At 35.5% G+C, this 22,575-nt stretch overlaps 1 protein-coding gene across 1 annotated transcript; it reads left to right on the top strand.

Moving 5' to 3' along the window:
- Positions 1–19,137: 19,137 nt before the first annotated feature.
- LOC128732703 (uncharacterized) lies at positions 19,138–21,735 on the top strand. Its single transcript, XM_053826007.1, has one exon. It carries the CDS (start codon positions 19,138–19,140, stop codon positions 21,733–21,735), a length of 2,598 nt encoding a protein of 865 aa, XP_053681982.1.
- Positions 21,736–22,575: the final 840 nt, after the last annotated feature.

Genomic DNA, 22,575 nt, shown 5'->3' with positions numbered 1-22,575 from the left:
AAAGTGAGCTGAGATCTATTTAAATACTTTTTATCATTAAAGAAGTCCTACCAGCCAAATTTCCTGCGTTTTTTCGTGCGACGAAGAAGAAAATGTCGACTAATCGTTTTAATTTCCGTCATTCATAAATGAAAATAACTCACGCAAGGCATTGTCGTTATTCTACAGCCAGGAAAACTTGCCTGACCTGCGGAAATTTTGCAGAATAACATTTGTCATGCCATCCTACACAAATACACGCGCGTTAGCTTCGTAAACATTATTGTTATTTTTAGTTCGGACGATGAAAAATTTTGATGGACGGATTTTAAAACGGTACGACAAGTTTAAGAAATAAAGTCAGTTGCGTAATTTCAATTTCAATAATATGCTTCATATTCGCTTTTCAGTGATTTCAAAGTTCACGGATCGGAAGATAAGTGAGTTTTAGTCAAAACAGCCACAAGAACTTTTGGAGTATTCATTAAATTCATCCAACAACTTATGAAAATTCGAATGGCTTTACTTACTACGACGGGAATTAGAAAAATACCCTATACCATGTATGGTCGGATAGTAACTATAGTAAACCTGGTTCATGATTTGGGTGTCACGCTGGGAAACTTCCTTAAATATAGACCCACTACAGTAAAATAATCGTCAAGGCTAACCGACAACAGCTAAAGAGTTTCGTGATCCCATGTGTCTTCGATCACTTTACTAATTCTTTTTGCGATCTGTTCTAGAGACCAACTCGGTTACTGCTGTCCGTTCAACGATAATGCTTATACTGTGCGATTTCTCCCATGGCGTAATCGATTCCAGGTACCAGCAATTAGCATACGCAGAGCGCTGCTAGCTTCTTGGAATACAGTCATTAGAGCGGAGACGGTTCGAAGCCCAAGCCGTGTTTGTGGGGAAAGTTTTGTTCGGTGAAATTGATTCTCCAAACATCTTGCAGCACTCAAACTGGACGCACTATAAAGACTACTGCGACCCAGAAATCTCCTTTTCTTAGACGTCATTCACAAAGGATGTCCGTCTAACGGGGGGGGGGGGGGCGGAGTTAATGGGCTTTGCAAAAACGGACGCTATTGAACTCTGGGGGTAGGAGGGTCAACGTAATTTCGGACGTCCAATCACAAAAATCAGAAACAATTACAAAATTCTTCAAAATCAACTATCATTCAGCTGCCGCTTGATATAAAGATATCTGTCTATAGGTGGTAACGACTGATAAATAGGCAATGTAGTATAAAACGCTTAATTATTTTTAAAAATGTTTGCCATTGGACGTCCGCCCTAGTGGGGATGGAAGGTTAAGCTTATGTGGACGAAATAGACGATGGCTGCTGAAAAGCTTCCGAAACATCGAAAAATATCGGACGACCTTTGTGAACGACGCCTTACTTCAGCGAAATATGTCGTATGAACAGCATGACCCCATACACTTTATGTCGGCAAGCAACAACGCTGTAGTAGATTTATTTTATTTTGACATAAACGCAGTGACTTTCAAGCAGCGACTCCATAGATGAATAATTTGTGAAATTTTTATGTGTTTTGCAATGTACATATTGATAGTTGTTATCATTAAGACATGATGGTTGTCTTGTCAGATGATACTTTTTAACAAATAAACAAATAAATAAACATTTTTCAAAACAATTGTGCAGATTACAGTTGTGATTGCTTAAATTAGTTATCACATTATTAGTCTCCCTTAAGCTTGCTGTGTTGATTCGAATACGACTTACGCTAATTTCGTAGAATCGAAAGTTTTCGTTAACAAAAAACTAACTGTCTCTCCAATCGAGACATAACTAGTTAAGCAGTTCAACAATAGAAACACAACGCCAATGCCTTGAAGGTTGACATACAATATTAGACCCTTTGACACAACACCAAGCCGGGATCAATGTACTTACTATTAAAAATGTTTAAGTTATTGCAACCATAAACCAACATGTGAGTGCATTCTTATATATCAGTGATATTGACATTAAATGATGAATCCATTTACAAAAGTTTCATTGCCTTTTTCTGTTCTGTCTTTGTTCAAACTAAATGATGTGTATCGAACAGCCTACCCTACAACCACTGAAAATAGGGCAGGTACAGTTGTTTGTCGAACAAGAGTCCCACAAAAGACCGGAAAACGAAACAGGAAAATGTGAGATATAAAACTGAATGCAAGCAGTAGATAGGTTGCCGGATGTTCTCAGCTCAATGAATGCATGAGCACAGGTCTATACCACGTAGACGAGTTTTTTCGTGGAAATCATCCAAACTCATGAATAGTTTACACGGTTCATTTTGAAAAACATTTCTTTACCTGTATGTATTTCCCAAAGGAGAAATGTGGTAAAAGTCGTGATAAAATGAATAAGACTGAATGTTTCTCGATGTGACTGAAAGGTTCGTTTTAACTCTGAGGGGCAAATTAGCGTTGATGCAAGATAGAATGTTCATATCACGATATCGGCACCCTTCATTAAGATTGTCCGAAATATTTACCGATATCTGACGAAACCAGGCCAAATTTACCCGAAATTTATTTAACTGTAGTTTAATGGTAATCTACCATAAAATCTAAGGTAAATTTCATTCAAAACAGGTATATAAAATGAAGCGTTTACGAGATGAACCAGCCCGCAGTTGAAAATCTCGAATATAATAAAGATAGAGGGGTTTGCTTTCCAGAGCATTGCCCAGAACATGTCGAATTTCACATGTCGATCGTTACAGTTACATTAAAAATTCTATACAGATAGTTCGCTCATTTCAAGTTATTTGTTGGTCGCCAAACTCTCCCTTAGTGATAAATAGCGGTACCCCAATTCTTGCTTTAAAAAGGGTAGATTCTTGAGCTGAAGGATATCAGCATGTTGAATTACGCTGAGGAAATAGACTTTGGATACCTATACGTATAAGACCCAATTCAGCCTATTAAGCGGCACCTTGAACAATATTCATAAATTGTATTGAAACTCTATTTATTCTCCATTTTTATACCCATTTGTTTGCTAACATTTACTCAATATCTGAGTGTATTGTGATATTAATAATTTGACTAATAGATTCGATAAATGATGAGCTTGTTACAAGCTGGACTAGCTGGAAACCAGCAGAAGAAAAGTGAGAGTTCCAAATGCAGCGACTTTTATAATGATAAGTCGAGATGATATAAAGTAGTGAGTTTTGTGATTGGGAGATGATTATGAGAACTCTTCCGCAAGAACTATGATTTCTGTCAAACCTATCAACCACGTAGTTGGAGTTGCACATAACACCCAGCTTCCAGCTAGCATTTTGATATGTATATAAAATTGAAAATCAGCGTTACGTACATATATACATGCTAATAAATCGTATTTGATGCGCAAAATTGGCATATCTGTGGTATTCTGGAGGCGATATACGTGGTGAGGAATAAACATACGCATTTCATCGATATAAGTAATTATACATGACAATATCCGATTAAGCCCGGCCCACTCCGTACTACTATACGATTCTGTGCTAAATATCGTATGTATGTCAGCTATTATCATTATATATGACTGAAAACTAATTCGGACGGATTTTATTAAGCTTTAGTTACGATTCCGAATTTGTTCAGAGTTATTTACGATAATTTTCGGTTATTGATGTACGATTTGGTGCTAGCTGGGCAATGGTCCTGTACTCTTGGAGCTAAGAAATCTGTTGATCCGAAAACAGAAATTTAGCTTTCGAAAGTGGAATGTAGGGGAAAAGTGTATAATGTGCCCCCCCTAAGAATAAATGGATATATCTCCGTTATACTTCCCCAAATTAACGTTACAACTACGTGTATATGTTGGTACTTAAGCTGACAACCAATTGCAATTGTTTATTTCATTTAGTATTGTGGAATAAACATGCTAGGAATTATTTAATAAAAGCACCTAAATGTTGTGTTTCTCGTCTGCGCGGGGTAAAATGCCCCACCTGCGGTATAATATGCCCAATGCGGTAATTTGAGTATTTCTACCAGTGACAGACCAACTCTATTTTGTAGAAAGTAAAACTATTTCCTTTGTTTTGCAAAATATCGTTATTTTATGTAAAATAAACCTAGTTTCGGCCTTCTGGTGCACTTTTTCTTTTCTGCATGGGGCACATTATACGCAGCTGTGGCGTTTTGTACCGGGTAGTTGAATTACCTAGAATTTGGACGTTGGTAATAAATTATTCCCACCACGGTTACTCTACAATACTAATTGAATTAAATAATGGCAATCGACTTCAACTTAGATTTGTTTACATAGTTTTAAAGCCACATTTGCAAGGGGGGCAAATTGCACCACCGCAAGTGGGGCATTTTGGCCTGCTTTTACTTATTTGAAAAAATATTAAATGTTAAAGCAAGTCAAGCGTTTCATACCGTTATTTTTAGCAGGGATGTCATTTTGAAGTTCACTTTACGCAATCGAATCGCAACAACCGGTTATTTACAGATTTTGACAAGAAAATAGCTTATGGAAATGACGCCAAAAGTTACATCGGAAGCTGCTCAAAAACAAATTTATTTTTGTTTTGTTTTTACAGCATGTGACAACTGTCATACTTGCATAGTAGCCTAGTTCCATCAAATACTATGGTTTCTGGGTGGTTTTGCATTTTAATTTCGCTTGTTTAGCGAAAAACGAAGGGGGGGCACATTGGCCACGGGGGGCACGTTATACATAATTCCCCTAATATCTACCTAGGCTTTGCCACAACGCTACAAGTTAGAAATTTTACATTCCAAGCGGCTTTTTTAATAACGTTTCAAGTAAATATTTTTGTTTAGATAAAAAAAAATCAAATTTTTCAGAGTTCTACCTTTGTCCATACCCTCGTAAGCTTTGTTCCTTTATTAATAATAAACATGCATACATGCCGTAACAGCAAGCTTACCGAGTCTGCTTTGACAAGGGAGTGGTCGTGGATTCGAATCTTTGTAGAATCAGGCTATTCGTTGTCAAGTGACTTTAACATGGATTTATTCTCAGGCCGCTCATTATGCTGAATTCTATGTTACCCTTCGACAAAGCCTCTTGACAGAGGAAGAAGTATCTCTTATAGGTAATTGTGCTTATTAGGGATGCCAGTAATTATGTTATACTATCTAATATGAGATGCAGTGCAGGTTATACAGCCAACACCCGGGTAATATCACAATAGATCAACGATACTGGTCGCAGTAAGAGTCTATACAGGAAAAATTTTAAACTAAACTTTCGATCAGTATGAAATTCAATAGCAGTGAATAAGGCAATTAGACCTTTCATTTGATATTAAGATCATAGAAATCGGTGGAACGTTTAAATATCGGGTTTAAATATCTCTGAAACAGTTTGATGTGAAGACATGCCAATATACTTTTTCTATGGGTTTTTGGCCGCGCAATCGAATGATGGATGATTGACATCATCATACTGTTTTTTGCAATTTAAAATGAAAAATGCGAATATCTCAAAACACCCCCAATTTTAGTTTCATATAAATATGCTTAAAATATTCACCAGAAAATTCTACATAAGAATCATTTAACTATAAAAAACAATATTGGTAGTTTGGGATCCATTACGGCGTTTTGAATATCTGGGGCATGCGTAATTCTTTCTGAATTGTTAGTGAAACTATGTTTGAAGACGTCTACCTGAAGCTTCCGGACATTTTCATGACTAAACAATGTATTTAAATGAAGAAGATGCATTTTTAACATAGAATCAACATAATAAATTTTGATGTTCTGGATACTTTTGTATACATTTAAATAAAAGTAACAATTTCGTACAAATTTTTATAGTCATATTATTTAATTGTGCTAGTTGTGCAATATAATGCATTGTTATGTCGACTAATGTGGTATTTCACTCCTGAGTGGTATTTCACTCCGGCGCGTGTTGCTGCGCCATTCTAAAAAGGGGGTAGATGCATAATGCTGAAGGTAATTGTAATCTTGCAACCAACAGCTTTCTTTTTGACAAACCAAGATATTCCTAAATCATACCGCAAATTTCTAAGACCACGTAGCAATTTTAGTTTTATTACTAACCCTTAAAATAGCAAGGTTGTCAAAATCGCAATAAATATCAGTGAAGTTCGTTTGAAAACAGTTAAAAATTGGTCAGAAACCATAGACTTAGAGTAATTTCAACATTTTTTTCTTTATATTTTCATTTCAACAATGTATTTTTTCTTCAATTTTCTTCAATTAAAATAATTATTACCTTTTCTCACATTTATTTAATTTGACTCATTATCTAGGCTTACCGATTTATTATTAACAATTTTGTTCCAAATTTATTCTATCTTTTCGTATGGACGGAATCATCTAGTTTTTGGTGGTATTGTTATTGACTAATGTTTTATGGAAGAATCTAAAATTTCTCGAGCTCGATTACTTTTTGAATTATGCAAAAATTTCTGTTTGTATGAGAGCCGCGCACCCCCCCCTTCTAGAGGGGGAAGGGGTCACAAACTACCACTACAACTTGCATCCAAAAACCCCCATATGCCACATTCGATTCCATTTATAAGGCAGTGGCAACTATATTGCCACCAACAAAAAATTTTTATTTTGCTTCTATAATTATATTGATGTCATTATAGACGCAAAACAAATATTTTTCGTTGGTGGCAAAATAATTGCCACGGCCTTATAAAGGGTTAACAGTCGAGTTATGCAGAAATTTGTGTTTCATTTGTATGGGATGTATGGGATTGTTCCTTTATTAATAATAAACATGCATACATGCCGTAACAGCAAGCTTACCGAGTCTGCTTTGACAAGGGAGTGGTCGTGGATTCGAATCTTTGTAGAATCAGGCTATTCGTTGTCAAGTGACTTTAACATGGATTTATTCTCAGGCCGCTCATTATGCTGAATTCTATGTTACCCTCCGACAAAGCCTCTTGACAGAGGAAGAAGTATCTCTTATAGGTAATTGTGCTTATTAGGGATGCCAGTAATTATGTTATACTATCTAATATGAGATGCAGTGCAGGTTATACAGCCAACACCCGGGTAATATCACAATAGATCAACGATACTGGTCGCAGTAAGAGTCTATACAGGAAAAATTTTAAACTAAACTTTCGATCAGTATGAAATTCAATAGCAGTGAATAAGGCAATTAGACCTTTCATTTGATATTAAGATCATAGAAATCGGTGGAACGTTTAAATATCGGGTTTAAATATCTCTGAAACAGTTTGATGTGAAGACATGCCAATATACTTTTTCTATGGGTTTTTGGCCGCGCAATCGAATGATGGAGTCAGTTTTTATCTAATTTGTCAACATCATACTGTTTTTTGCAATTTAAAATGAAAAATGCGAATATCTCAAAACACCCCCAATTTTAGTTTCATATAAATATGCTTAAAATATTCACCAGAAAATTCTACATAAGAATCATTTAACTATAAAAAACAATATTGGTAGTTTGGGATCCATTACGGCGTTTTGAATATCTGGGGCATGCGTAATTCTTTCTGAATTGTTAGTGAAACTATGTTTGAAGACGTCTACCTGAAGCTTCCGGACATTTTCATGACTAAACAATGTATTTAAATGAAGAAGATGCATTTTTAACATAGAATCAACATAATAAATTTTGATGTTCTGGATACTTTTGTATACATTTAAATAAAAGTAACAATTTCGTACAAATTTTTATAGTCATATTATTTAATTGTGCTAGTTGTGCAATATAATGCATTGTTATGTCGACTAATGTGGTATTTCACTCCTGAGTGGTATTTCACTCCGGCGCGTGTTGCTGCGCCATTCTAAAAAGGGGGTAGATGCATAATGCTGAAGGTAATTGTAATCTTGCAACCAACAGCTTTCTTTTTGACACACCAAGATATTCCTAAATCATACCGCAAATTTCTAAGACCACGTAGCAATTTTAGTTTTATTACTAACCCTTAAAATAGCAAGGTTGTCAAAATCGCAATAAATATCAGTGAAGTTCGTTTGAAAACAGTTAAAAATTGGTCAGAAACCATAGACTTAGAGTAATTTCAACATTTTTTTCTTTATATTTTCATTTCAACAATGTATTTTTTCTTCAATTTTCTTCAATTAAAATAATTATTACCTTTTCTCACATTTATTTAATTTGACTCATTATCTAGGCTTACCGATTTATTATTAACAATTTTGTTCCAAATTTATTCTATCTTTTCGTATGGACGGAATCATCTAGTTTTTGGTGGTATTGTTATTGACTAATGTTTTATGGAAGAATCTAAAATTTCTCGAGCTCGATTACTTTTTGAATTATGCAAAAATTTCTGTTTGTATGAGAGCCGCGCACCCCCCCCCCCCCCCCTTCTAGAGGGGGAAGGGGTCACAAACTACCACTACAACTTGCATCCAAAAACCCCCATATGCCACATTCGATTCCATTTATAAGGCAGTGGCAACTATATTGCCACCAACAAAAAATTTTTATTTTGCTTCTATAATTATATTGATGTCATTATAGACGCAAAACAAATATTTTCCGTTGGTGGCAAAATAATTGCCACGGCCTTATAAAGGGTTAACAGTCGAGTTATGCAGAAATTTGTGTTTCATTTGTATGGGATCCCCCCCTTCCAGAGGGGAGAGGGGTCTTAATCCGCCTTAGAAAAAAATTCTGTCTCTAGAAAGCCCCACATGTCAAATTTGGTGCCATTTGCTTGATTAACAGTCGGTTTATGCAGTAATTTTTAATTCATTTGTATGGGAGCCCCCCGTCTTAGGCAGAGGGGTCTCAATCTACCATAGACAAAGTTTCTGCCTCCAAAAACCTTCACATGCCAAATTTGGTGCCATTTGCTTGATTAGTTCCCGAGTTATGCAGAAATTTATGTTCCATTTGTATGGGAGACCCCCCCCCCCCCTTCTAGAGAGGGAAGGAGGTCTCAAACCATGCTAACAACATTTCTCACATCAGACGTAATGCGTATGCCAAGTTTCATCAAAATCCGTCGAGCGGGCCTTCGTTTCTCTCCGCTCGCTGCTCAACACTTTCAGCTCTTCTCTTAATCCTTCTACGTTCTGTTTCCCTTGTTTGTCTACCAAGATTAGTCCTTTTTGGTGGCATAATGTTAAAATATGTTAAGTTTTGTAAAATACAGACAATGCTGCAAAAGCTTTGATTTTAGGTTTGTAAAATTCAACAAATTAATTGTGTTGACATGAGATGTTTTGATGTTTTTGCTTTTTCGACAGTAGTGAATGTATGCGATTGAAATGCAGTTTGTTCCATATGCAGTATTTTCGAAATTTTGAAAACTTCCATATACAGAAATTGAACAAAACCATACTAACAACATTCCTCACATCATACGCAATATATATGCCAAGTTTCATCAAAATCCGTCGAGCGGTTTGCGAGTCTATACCGGACACACGAACAGCATTTCATTTATATAGATATATAGATAGATAGATAATAGATAGATAGATAATAGATAGATAGATAATAGATAGATAGATAATAGATAGATAGATAATAGATAGATAGATAGATAGATAGATAGATAATAGATAGATAGATAATAGATAGATAGATAATAGATATATATATATAATAGATATATATATATATATAGATAGATAGATAGATAGATAGATAGATAGATAGATAGATAGATAGATAGATAGATAGATAGATAGATAGATAGATAGATAGATAGATAGATAGATAGATAGATAGATAGATAGATAGATAGATAGATAGATAGATAGATAGATAGATAGATAGATAGATAGATAGATAGATAGATAGATAGATAGATAGATAGATAGATAGATAGATAGATAGATAGATAGATAGATAGATAGATAGATAGATAGATAGATAGATAGATAGATAGATAGATAGATAGATAGATAGATAGATAGATAGATAGATAGATAGATAGATAGATAGATAGATAGATAGATAGATAGATAGATAGATAGATAGATAGATAGATAGATAGATAGATAGATAGATAGATAGATAGATAGATAGATAGATAGATAGATAGATAGATAGATAGATAGATAGATAGATAGATAGATAGATAGATAGATAGATAGATAGATAGATAGATAGATAGATAGATAGATAGATAGATAGATAGATAGATAGATAGATAGATAGATAGATAGATAGATAGATAGATAGATAGATAGATAGATAGATAGATAGATAGATAGATAGATAGATAGATAGATAGATAGATAGATAGATAGATAGATAGATAGATAGATAGATAGATAGATAGATAGATAGATAGATAGATAGATAGATAGATAGATAGATAGATAGATAGATAGATAGATAGATAGATAGATAGATAGATAGATAGATAGATAGATAGATAGATAGATAGATAGATAGATAGATAGATAGATAGATAGATAGATAGATAGATAGATAGATAGATAGATAGATAGATAGATAGATAGATAGATAGATAGATAGATAGATAGATAGATAGATAGATAGATAGATAGATAGATAGATAGATAGATAGATAGATAGATAGATAGATAGATAGATAGATAGATAGATAGATAGATAGATAGATAGATAGATAGATAGATAGATAGATAGATAGATAGATAGATAGATAGATAGATAGATAGATAGATAGATAGATAGATAGATAGATAGATAGATAGATAGATAGATAGATAGATAGATAGATAGATAGATAGATAGATAGATAGATAGATAGATAGATAGATAGATAGATAGATAGATAGATAGATAGATAGATAGATAGATAGATAGATAGATAGATAGATAGATAGATAGATAGATAGATAGATAGATAGATAGATAGATAGATAGATAGATAGATAGATAGATAGATAGATAGATAGATAGATAGATAGATAGATAGATAGATAGATAGATAGATAGATAGATAGATAGATAGATAGATAGATAGATAGATAGATAGATAGATAGATAGAAGAAGAAGATAGATAGTAGAATCTCAAATATGAGCAAGCTCAAATATTAAAGCACTGCTGAGGGAGGTTTCAACAACTATTGTTACTTGTGTGCCATTGATGCATGAAATATTCGGACACATCTGATAATTTCTGAAAACTTTAATATATATAGTTAAAGTTTTATAGATATAACAAAAGTTTCTTTATCATCCTGCGTACCAAATTATGTTTCTACATATAACTAGAGAAATCTCTTTTCAACGTTAACGCATAAATTATATTCGAATCCTTTATTCGGCAGATATGCTGTAGAGGCAGATATGCTGATATGGCCTAGAGGAAAATTGTGCAGCAGAATAATGTAAATTAAAAATCCATTTCATAGCGTGACGGTGTTACTGGAAAATATACGCTCGTAAATCACACCCAAGCCCATTACTGGATGATCAGCCTCACCGCAAGTATTGATTTTTTCAAACGAAAAAAGTTGGTGCTGTTTGCGCAGATAACTCACCTCGCATCATTATGGCAAAATCACTCGAAAGTAATACCCTCCGGCAAGCTAGCAAACAATATACCAATACTGATAGTTGAGTTTACAATTTTTGCAGTAGTAATGAGTAAAGAAAATATCATGTGATACCGTATTTTTTCGTTTGAGAACAAAAATGCATTTGAGGCAACGTTATACATGATACATTTGGATAAAATACTGGCAAAGTAAGAGCAAAACAATCAGGATGAGAAACAAATTCGATTTTGATGAGTGGATTTGGAGCGAACATATCTAAAATAACGTCGACCTGATAGATGTCGTACTGAAAATCATTGTTATATCAACAACAGTATTCCAGAATTTATTTCAATTTCGTGGCAGTATATTCATTACTGACAAAAACGAAAAAAGCACTTAACGGCAAACGGGAATCTTTATTAGATTATAAAATTTATCATTCATGATAGTTTATACATCTTCAGAACCGAATTTAACTGGTAATTAATCACACATGGTAGTTCATGGTGTCAATCAAACTGAAAGATCGTAGGTGAAATACGTATCTGTCGCAAATAAATATACATACTAGAGTTTAATTGGAAAGTTTTCTTTTTTATTTAATTTCAGGCTTCGTATTCACTAAAACGCTCCAAAAACTTCAGTAAAAGATTGTATTATCATATCTGTAACCTAATGGCAAGTTTGGCTGGCTCATTTAATTTTATTTCTGCTTATTTAGTTGTTTCAACTCTTAACGAAGTAAAATTTAAAAGTCTCAGTTATAATTGCAAGCGTGTATGCATATATGTATATGCTAAAAAAGTTTGCTCGCATTTTTATAGATAGAACGTACATGGCAAAGACGTCTACAATGAGTCCCTTTTTCCCAAAAATTAAAAACAAATTTCAACGATAGCTACCAACGTGCTCTTCGATCCATCTATACGGTTCTGGTTGCTTAAAAAACATTTCAGTCAGTTTATATATAACTAGCTGATTCGACAAACTTCGTATTGCCACAAATTAAACTATGTTGTACATAAATCGTGAATCTCGGATGACCTTTGTCACAATCTCGAGTTTTGCAAGTTGCTGAGGAGTTCATGGCTGTGTTAATATACAAATTTTCCTCACAGTAAGGTAGAAAACAACTCCCCCCATCGCTCAGCCTAATAAAATAAAGAGGATAGCATTTAAATATTCGCCATCATTACGAACCATTTCGCCGAATACCATTTTGCGGAACACCAATTCTCGGTTGACCATAACGCGGAATATAGACTTTCGCAGAATACCATTTCGCGAAAAACCTTACGCGGGATGTACCATTTCACGGAAAATGTTTTCGTAGAAAGTACCATTTCCCAGGGGTGACCCAACTGAAGGAAAGTAATAAAGGTCAGTAGATCTAGGAAAATAAATAAACCTAGATAGAGGTGATCTCTACGGGGGGCTGCCCCCCGCGGTGGCCGGCGTTTCCGACGGCAGGTCGTCGGCAACACTCGCGGCCTATGGCCGACTCGCGCTGAATTATCTAATGTTGCTATTGATAGTTTTTGGTGGTCTTGTCATTGATTAATGTTTCATGAGTCTAAAATTTCTGGGGTTTGATTAGTTTTTGAGTTACGCAAAAATTTCTGTTTTATTTGTATGAGAGTCGTTATCCCCCCACCACAGGGGTGAGGGGTCTCAAACCATCATTAAAAAAATTCCGGCCTCTAAAACCCTCCACATGCCAAATTTGGTTCCATTTGCTTGATTACTTCTAGAGTTATGAGGAAATTTGTATTTCATTTGTATAGGAGCCCCCCCCCCCCTCCTAAAGCAGGGAGAGGTTTCAATTCACCATAGAAAACATTATTGTCTCCAAAAACACCCACATGTCAAATTTTGTTCCATTTGCTTGATTAGTTCTCGAGTTATGAGGAAAGTTGTATTTCATTTGTATGGGAGACCCCCCTCCCTCCAAAAAAGGTAAGGGGCCCTAATTCATCATAGACAAAATTCATGCCTCCAAAAACACCCACATGCCAAATATGGTTCCATTTGATTAATTAGTTCTCGAGTTATGAGGAAATTTGTATTTCATTTATATAGGAGCCCCCCTCCTAAAGTGGGGAGAGGTTTCAATTCACCATAGAAAAAATTCTTGTCTCCAAAAACACCCACATGTAAAATTTTGTTCCATTTGCTTAATTAGTTCTCGCGATATGCAAAAATTTGTGTTTCATTTGTATGTGAGCCCCCCCTCTTAGTGGGGGAGGGGTCTCTAACGATCATAAGAACCTTCCCTGGCCCCAAAAACCCCTATATGCAAATTTTCACGCCGATCGGTTTAGTAGTTTTCGATTCTATAAGGAACATTCGGGCAGACAGACAGAAATCCATTTTTATAGGTATAGATTTGTATGGGAGCCCCCCCTCTTAGTGGGGGGAGGGATCTCTAACCATCATAAGAACCTTCCCTGGCACCAAAAACCCCTACATGCAAATTTTCACGCCGATCGGTTCAGTAGTTTTCGATTCTATAAGGAACATACGGACAGACAGACAGACAGAAATCCTTTTTTATAGGTATAGATTTAAATTAGCTACAACCCCGAATGTGAAGGTGTAATTCAATTTTAACCATATTTTTTGGTTATAAAGAATACTTTAGAGGTCATGCTGTTTCTTGAGTCTATAATGAATACATTGTTGTTTAGTATGATAGAAAATTCCGAATAGGGCAAAGCCTGATCATTTGAATCCATACGGATTGATTTGCAATTCAATACGAAAAAAATTCTTCGCGAAAGTACTGTGTTTCTCTCAGTCTTCCCAAAATGAATGTTTTATAAAAAATAGTGAAATAACGATATTAGCAATCAAATAGATTATCTATAATTTATTATTTACTCTAATATATGATATCATGTAGTAAATTCAATTTGTTGGTGAAAATCACCTTAAAATGATTACAGTAAAATTTGCTTCGCGTCCCCAAAAATAATTTTTGTTGAAAACTGTGTTAAAAAATTAACAAATTGTTTTCAAATTACATCACGTGATGTAGGTCCCCAAAATATCATGGAAATATCATGGATCTCGAATGCTTTACGGCGAAGTTGTTCTCGTTGACTCACTGTTCCTGCTGCCTCACTATTGACTACTTTTCCCCACCCACGGCTGAAAATCTCGATAATAAAGAGAAAAAAAAACTTTTCCCCAGTTTTTGATATTAAAAACAATGTTAACAATTGTTCAACCAACTCCACGAAAAATTCAGAGGAAATCGTCTGCAGGACTAAGCGCTTTATACAGCCAGACCTTAAAAAAAGCCTAGTAGTATTGCTTAATTTCAAAACCGAACTAAGTATAATAATAGGAATATTTACCGGTCACTGTCCGAGCAAACACCATCTCAAAACGATTGGTAGGTTGGACAATGTAACTTGCCAACTTTGCGAATTCGAAAGCAAAACCGCAGAACAGCTCTGCCAGTGCAGTGCAATAACTCTTCGCAGACTAAGAACCTTCGGTAAAGAAACAATGGAGCCTTTCGAAGTCTGGTCTGCAAATCCCAATCAGGTATTAAACTTCATAAGAAGTGCAATTTCGGATTGAGAGAAGAGGTACGAATTGACAATGATGAACACTTTCATCAATAGTGTTCTGCCGGGAAACAATACCTAGAGAAAACAAGAGTATACCACAATAGATCAAAATGCTGGCCGCAGTGATCAAACCTTCCAACAAAAAAAAATAAATAAAATAGAAAGAATTTATTCAACTAACAAGATTTACACGGGTTACGAAAGCCACATGAACGTTAAAAAGTGCAGAAAATTTTAGCCAATCCAATAGCAGAAAATAACTATATTCTCAAAGTGAAACGGTACTGAATCCAAACATGGCTGGAAAGATGGCACCCATGTGAAGATATGGCCTTACACAGGCGCCATTTTTCCGGCCATGCTTGGATTCAGTACCGTTTTACCCTAATGTTTCCAAACATTTTCTTCACGCCTTTATTTAGTCGCTCGAACACGGAAAACGGAAACCTTCTTGATTGAGTAAGCAATAATTGAATCGCTGGCGTTGAAATTGAATTCAAGTAAACGAAAAAAGATTTGCCGTTTTCTGTCCATCTGTTTATACTGTTTTAATGCGAATGGATGTTAAAGGTAATGTAAAATTATAACCTCTGGCCAATTGGAGAAAGATTGCCAATAGGAACATCACAGCACATCTTCGGATCCATCGTTCCGATAATCTTATGCAAAATATTCTTATCTTTGCTACACATTTAATTCATTGCTACGCGTTCGTTGTGTTATTCTGCTTTATAAACACACACCACGATCCAAGAGAGTATAGCTAGAGTCTCACTTGAGCATCTGCTTTCCGAACGCGCTACAAACGAGTATAAATTGATGTAATATTGTTAACGTGAGGCGGAAATTGAAATAATAATTCCCACCGGAATCGAAGCATCTTCACTAACCGACAATAAGCTTCGATTTGTCCCGCTTAGAATACCTACATCATCTATCACGCTGCACTTGTATAGTTATATCATCGACTACGCTTTATCGAAAGGATATCAAAGGCATTTCTGTTATGGTAAGGTGCGTTTAAACTGGGCAATTTTTCGGCAACATGTGGAATGCAACATATTGTATGCGGCATGTTGCTAGTTGTTGCTCAATGTTGCCTCTGATGCCGCCTGAACATTTGTTATATGTTGCCATGTTGCTTGGAAACATCAGGCAACAGTTTGGAAAAAGTTGCATGCCACGTGCTGCCAATCTAAACGCACCTTTAGATTAGAATAACCAAATTATCAAGCAATGTGCGTTACTTTGTTTTCATGCCGAGCATTGCAGTTTCATGTAGAGCATTGTAATATTCATACCAAATATACCAAACTAGATAGAGCATGAAAAAAGGATATCCTAAGAGTTAAAACTGACAAGCTCCACCAAAATAACCAGAAAAAGTCATTGTGAAAATAATCCCCGCAGCGCAGAGGGTGAGGCTTTCGTTTTATATTTGACATTTTAATACTAGGGTGACGGACCCATATTTCGTCACCTTTATCCGAAAAATTTACATGAAACGAAATAGATCAAGATTTTATAAATTCAGATATTTGATAACATGAGAACATTATACATGGGACATTTCTTTTACTGATTCAATCACCATATTCATACTAAATAGTGTATTTTTCTCGTTATATTGATTATTTAAATCTGTATTCTGAGCCTCAATTTCGCCACCCAGTTGCCAAATTTCGCCACCCAGTTGCCAAATTTCGCCAGCCTGTGGACCAAAATTTTGCCATTTAAAAACCTGATTTAAGTAGATTTCAATGTTAAATTTATAAATGAATTCTCTATATTCTTAATAAATCTAGTTTTTTTTGTATTGATTATAGTCACTAGTATAGTATAGTTAACAGCTTGAGCCATACGGGACTTCTGCGGGGTTGGGATCTGAACCCGGGTCCTCGGAGTGGAAGGCGTGAGCTAACCACTGCTCCGGGATTGACCCCAATAAATCTAGTTGTTACATAGACTTTGCTTCGGTTTCAAGTGATTGTTTATGAAACGTTTTTGAAAACCAATAAAAATACCAATAAAACCACAAATAAGCCAATGAAAAGCACCAAAATTGGAGAAAAATTTTACATGTTGATATTTGCTTTGTTAGTAAGAGGTTATATTGAATTCACTCATAAACTCCGGTAAATATATGTGAATCGAAATTATCGTTATGATAATCGTTAGAAAGATCGGTAATCGGATAGAACATTCTGTGTGCTACTTTTGCGAATGACAGACGTGTGGTTCGTCTTCTAGATTCGGATACGACACTTGGATCTACTTAAAGATAAAGAAATCGCTTTATTTATCCATCTCGTAATGACCACGGTCTTTGAATTCATTTAATTGTGTATTTGTTTTATGCTAAAGAAACAAATTTTGTTGTATTTTGAGATCATTCCGTACCCATTACTTGACTGTAAAAGTCAGCCACCCTAATGTTTTTTTAGATATTAAGGTTTAAAGCTTCTGTGCATAAAATAAGACTGAACTGAAGTTTTTGGAGCGTCTTGGTAGAATACGAAGCTTAAAATTAAATAAAAAGAAAGCTTATCCCAATTAACTATACTATGTATATTTTCAGGTTCTGTTTTTCGGCTATGTAGTCTGTATTTAGCAGTCAAAACGATGTTTTGCTTCTATATCCGACGTTTCGGTGGTTTTATTCAGAACTGCAGACCAAAGCGTAAAAACGCAGTGGTATATAAAGCCCATATCAAGCGGCCGGTTCTTAGATTACAACTCACAACACCCCTTACATCAGAAGCTTAATGTGGCGAAAAACTTTATAAACAGGGTAAACAAACTTTCAACCAATCCAGATAAGGCAGAAGTAATAGCTATCGTCGAAAAACAACTTAGCCTAAACAGCTACCCAAAAGCCCTACGACGCAGACTCATAAATCGCATGGACGAGCATTGCAGCATCATACCTACCAGTGAACCAAATGACAGCAGAACAACAGCAGAAAATCTACAATATACTTACCATTCAATCGCATACATACCAAACCTGTCGAACAAGATCAACAAGCAGCTGAAAAAGGAATATCCCAACATAAAATTAGCCACATACAATACAAACACAGTTAAAAAATTGTTCTCTAACATAAAAGATCCCATCCCCACGGATCACCATAGCAACGTAATTTACAGCATACCATGCAAAGATTGTGATGCTTGTTATATAGGATTAACCACTAACAGATTAAAAACAAGATTAAGTGGACACAAAACACACTATAACGCACTGGAAAAACTGTTAACACCACAGGATAACACCGAATGCATACCCGTAGAAACACAAATAGCCGCACTAAAGGAAAAGACAGCACTAATGGATCACACCATAACACTAAATCATAGATTCGACTTTAACAGCACAAAAATCATAGACAAACATAACAAACAACACTCTCTTCCGTATCTTGAAATGTGTCACATAGTATCAAATGAAAACAGCATAAACAAACGCACAGATACACAAGGGTTAAGTATTATATATGCAGGAGTATTACACACACTAAAAAATGTAAACAATCACAGATCAGAGTGACGCTATACCGTCACCACACAATTGTCAAATCTCAAACAGTCAGTACAATCAAAGTGACCAACAGCAAAAACAGACGGCACACAAACCGTTGCTAGAGACACTAACAGACGTTTACCGCAAAAGCTCGTTTTACCGGACTACTAAAAATAGAAAAAAGTGACACAATTACAACAAATTATTATATTAAATGTAGTAAGTAAAAAAACAGTTAAAATGAAGACCAAACAATCACTATCAGTATTCACACAGCAATATAAAGAGGACGCCATTTGTAAATTACATGGACGATCACAAAGTAGATACACACATACACCAGACAACAAAACGTACAGCCTCTGTAAGTTAAAAATAAGTCCTTCTTCTAAGACGGAAAAAAACGAATTTATTTGTAATAATATTTTAGTTTCCTTGAAAAAGGTGGAATAAAACCACCGAAACGTCGGATATAGAAGCAAAACATCGTTTTGACTGCTAAATACAGACTACATAGCCGAAAAACAGAACCTGAAAATTGCATATTACAGTCGGAAAGCATACGTTAAAGTACAAAACAATGGCGAACTATACAAGCGTCCACTTTTATCAAAACATCGAGCAACAATACGGTACAGAAACAAAACTATTGTTGAAAGACTATGCTAGAGTCACTAAAAAACTGGGAAGCATGATCAGTAGAAAAGTATTCCTGATTCGATGCCGCAAAAGAGGAGTTTTCCCAGTCCATATTGCAAACAATTTCAAATTCGTATTTCCGTTGATGGAGGAAAATGGTCCATATACAAGAAAACTCAGTAAATGCATCAACCGATTTAAAAAAGCAGTCCTAAACATCGAAATACAGCACACTTTTTTCAAGTTAAAATGCCTTCAACAACAAAAAGAAGCTCTATCAGTGAAAATTCAATCATCGAGTATCAGTACACAAATTCAGATGTCGTTCTTCAATAGCCAAAATAGTTTCCACGATAAACATGTCCGCGAAAAGTCTACCAAAACGAAAAGCAAGTTCAATAACATCATACGCAAATGTCAAGAATCATCCAACTCACAGACTCCACAAGGCAATCCAAAAGCGTTATACAATGGCACCTCAAAGCAAATTCCACCACAAATGGAAGTTCTGCTAAGCCTCGGTCCAAATTTCGCGCTTCCATCTTGCAAAATCGACAAAATAGTATTTTTCCACTTGATTGCAGAAATCGAAAACATACTAAAAACAAATACGGACACAGCTGTTCAAGACCGGACCAGATGTTCCATCACCAACTCCGTTCTAAATCATATCTACCACAATAACCACACCAACCAAACAGACCACTGTCTTCAGTTCTACAACGACGCAGTAAAAATCACCAAAACGTTCTTAAAGGAGAATCCAGATGTTTTAGTAACAAAGTCGGATAAAGGGAACAAAACGGTACTTATATCGAAAGACGATTACCAGACAAAAATGATGCAGTTGCTAGACAGTCAACAAACATACCAAAAAATATCTCGCGATCCTACATCCCGTTATCAACAAAAAAACAACAACATAGTTCAACGTCTACTAAACCTAAAGCTAATAGACAAAAAAACAGCTCTAAAACTATCAACCCACAATGCAGTTTGCCCCAGAATATACGGCCAACCAAAAGCACACAAAGCAGGACTCCCACTACGACCGGTAGTACCGAATATGACTGCCCCATCGTACCAATTATCAAAATATGTCAGCAAAATAATTCAGAACTCCACAAACAGCCAGTACAACATAAAGGATTCATTCACCTTCTGCGAATACATTAACACAGTGAAACTGCCTATAGGATATGTGCTAATATCTCTGGATGTCACCTCACTTTTCACATCAATTCCCAAAGCACTAGTTATACACGATATTATCAATAACTGGACAAACATCGACAAACATACAGACATAAACCTAGATCTATTTCTAGAAATAGTCGAATTTTGCATAGATTCAAGCTACTTCAAGTACAACAACCAACACTACCAACAGTTAGACGGCACCGCTATGGGCAATCCTCTCTCGCCAGCATTAGCAGACCTAGTAATGGAAAACTTGCTAGATTCAGTCTGCCGTTTACTGGATTTCAAACCACCATTCATACGAAAATATGTAGATGATTTGATCCTGACTATCCCGCCCGACAAGATCCAGCACGTTTTAAACACCTTCAATAGCCACCATCCAAATATTCAATTCACATACGAATTGGAAGTTGATCGACGCTTACCATTCCTGGACATGTTGCTGATCAGAACTGCAGACCAAAGCGTAAAAACGCAGTGGTATATAAAGCCCATATCAAGCGGCCGGTTCTTAGATTACAACTCACAACACCCCTTACATCAGAAGCTTAATGTGGCGAAAAACTTTATAAACAGGGTAAACAAACTTTCAACCAATCCAGATAAGGCAGAAGTAATAGCTATCGTCGAAAAACAACTTAGCCTAAACAGCTACCCAAAAGCCCTACGACGCAGACTCATAAATCGCATGGACGAGCATTGCAGCATCATACCTACCAGTGAACCAAATGACAGCAGAACAACAGCAGAAAATCTACAATATACTTACCATTCAATCGCATACATACCAAACCTGTCGAACAAGATCAACAAGCAGCTGAAAAAGGAATATCCCAACATAAAATTAGCCACATACAATACAAACACAGTTAAAAAATTGTTCTCTAACATAAAAGATCCCATCCCCACGGATCACCATAGCAACGTAATTTACAGCATACCATGCAAAGATTGTGATGCTTGTTATATAGGATTAACCACTAACAGATTAAAAACAAGATTAAGTGGACACAAAACACACTATAACGCACTGGAAAAACTGTTAACACCACAGGATAACACCGAATGCATACCCGTAGAAACACAAATAGCCGCACTAAAGGAAAAGACAGCACTAATGGATCACACCATAACACTAAATCATAGATTCGACTTTAACAGCACAAAAATCATAGACAAACATAACAAACAACACTCTCTTCCGTATCTTGAAATGTGTCACATAGTATCAAATGAAAACAGCATAAACAAACGCACAGATACACAAGGGTTAAGTATTATATATGCAGGAGTATTACACACACTAAAAAATGTAAACAATCACAGATCAGAGTGACGCTATACCGTCACCACACAATTGTCAAATCTCAAACAGTCAGTACAATCAAAGTGACCAACAGCAAAAACAGACGGCACACAAACCGTTGCTAGAGACACTAACAGACGTTTACCGCAAAAGCTCGTTTTACCGGACTACTAAAAATAGAAAAAAGTGACACAATTACAACAAATTATTATATTAAATGTAGTAAGTAAAAAAACAGTTAAAATGAAGACCAAACAATCACTATCAGTATTCACACAGCAATATAAAGAGGACGCCATTTGTAAATTACATGGACGATCACAAAGTAGATACACACATACACCAGACAACAAAACGTACAGCCTCTGTAAGTTAAAAATAAGTCCTTCTTCTAAGACGGAAAAAAACGAATTTATTTGTAATAATATTTTAGTTTCCTTGAAAAAGGTGGAATAAAACCACCGAAACGTCGGATATAGAAGCAAAACATCGTTTTGACTGCTAAATACAGACTACATAGCCGAAAAACAGAACCTGAAAATTGCATATTACAGTCGGAAAGCATACGTTAAATATACTATGTATATTTTATTCACGACCGATACGTATTTCGCCTACGACTTGCAGGCTTCGTCAGTATCTGTTTTCGAACTTTTTTAATTCAATTTTAGATAAAATAAGAGTTATGTTCACGAAAGAATATTGATTGTGCGAGATCTAATAGTCAGAAAGACTGAAGTGAGTTCAGTTTCATGAACAAAACTTTTTGCCTTGCTACTATATAAGTATATAGTATGAAGGTATAGAAATCACTTGGAAAACCGGAAATGGAAAGAAGGTCCTGCGGGCCGAATGTTATATACCATTCGA

This window comes from Sabethes cyaneus, chromosome 1, assembly GCF_943734655.1.
Source record: "Sabethes cyaneus chromosome 1, idSabCyanKW18_F2, whole genome shotgun sequence".
Taxonomy (NCBI): domain Eukaryota; kingdom Metazoa; phylum Arthropoda; class Insecta; order Diptera; family Culicidae; genus Sabethes; species Sabethes cyaneus.
The sequence above is the reverse complement of the archived record's forward strand: the minus strand, read 5'-3'. Positions and strand labels throughout refer to the sequence as shown.

Excerpts from the sequence above, each read along its gene's own strand:
- LOC128732703 (XM_053826007.1), top strand. The coding sequence starts at position 19,138 with ATGGCGAACTATACAAGCGTCCACTTTTATCAAAACATCGAGCAACAA.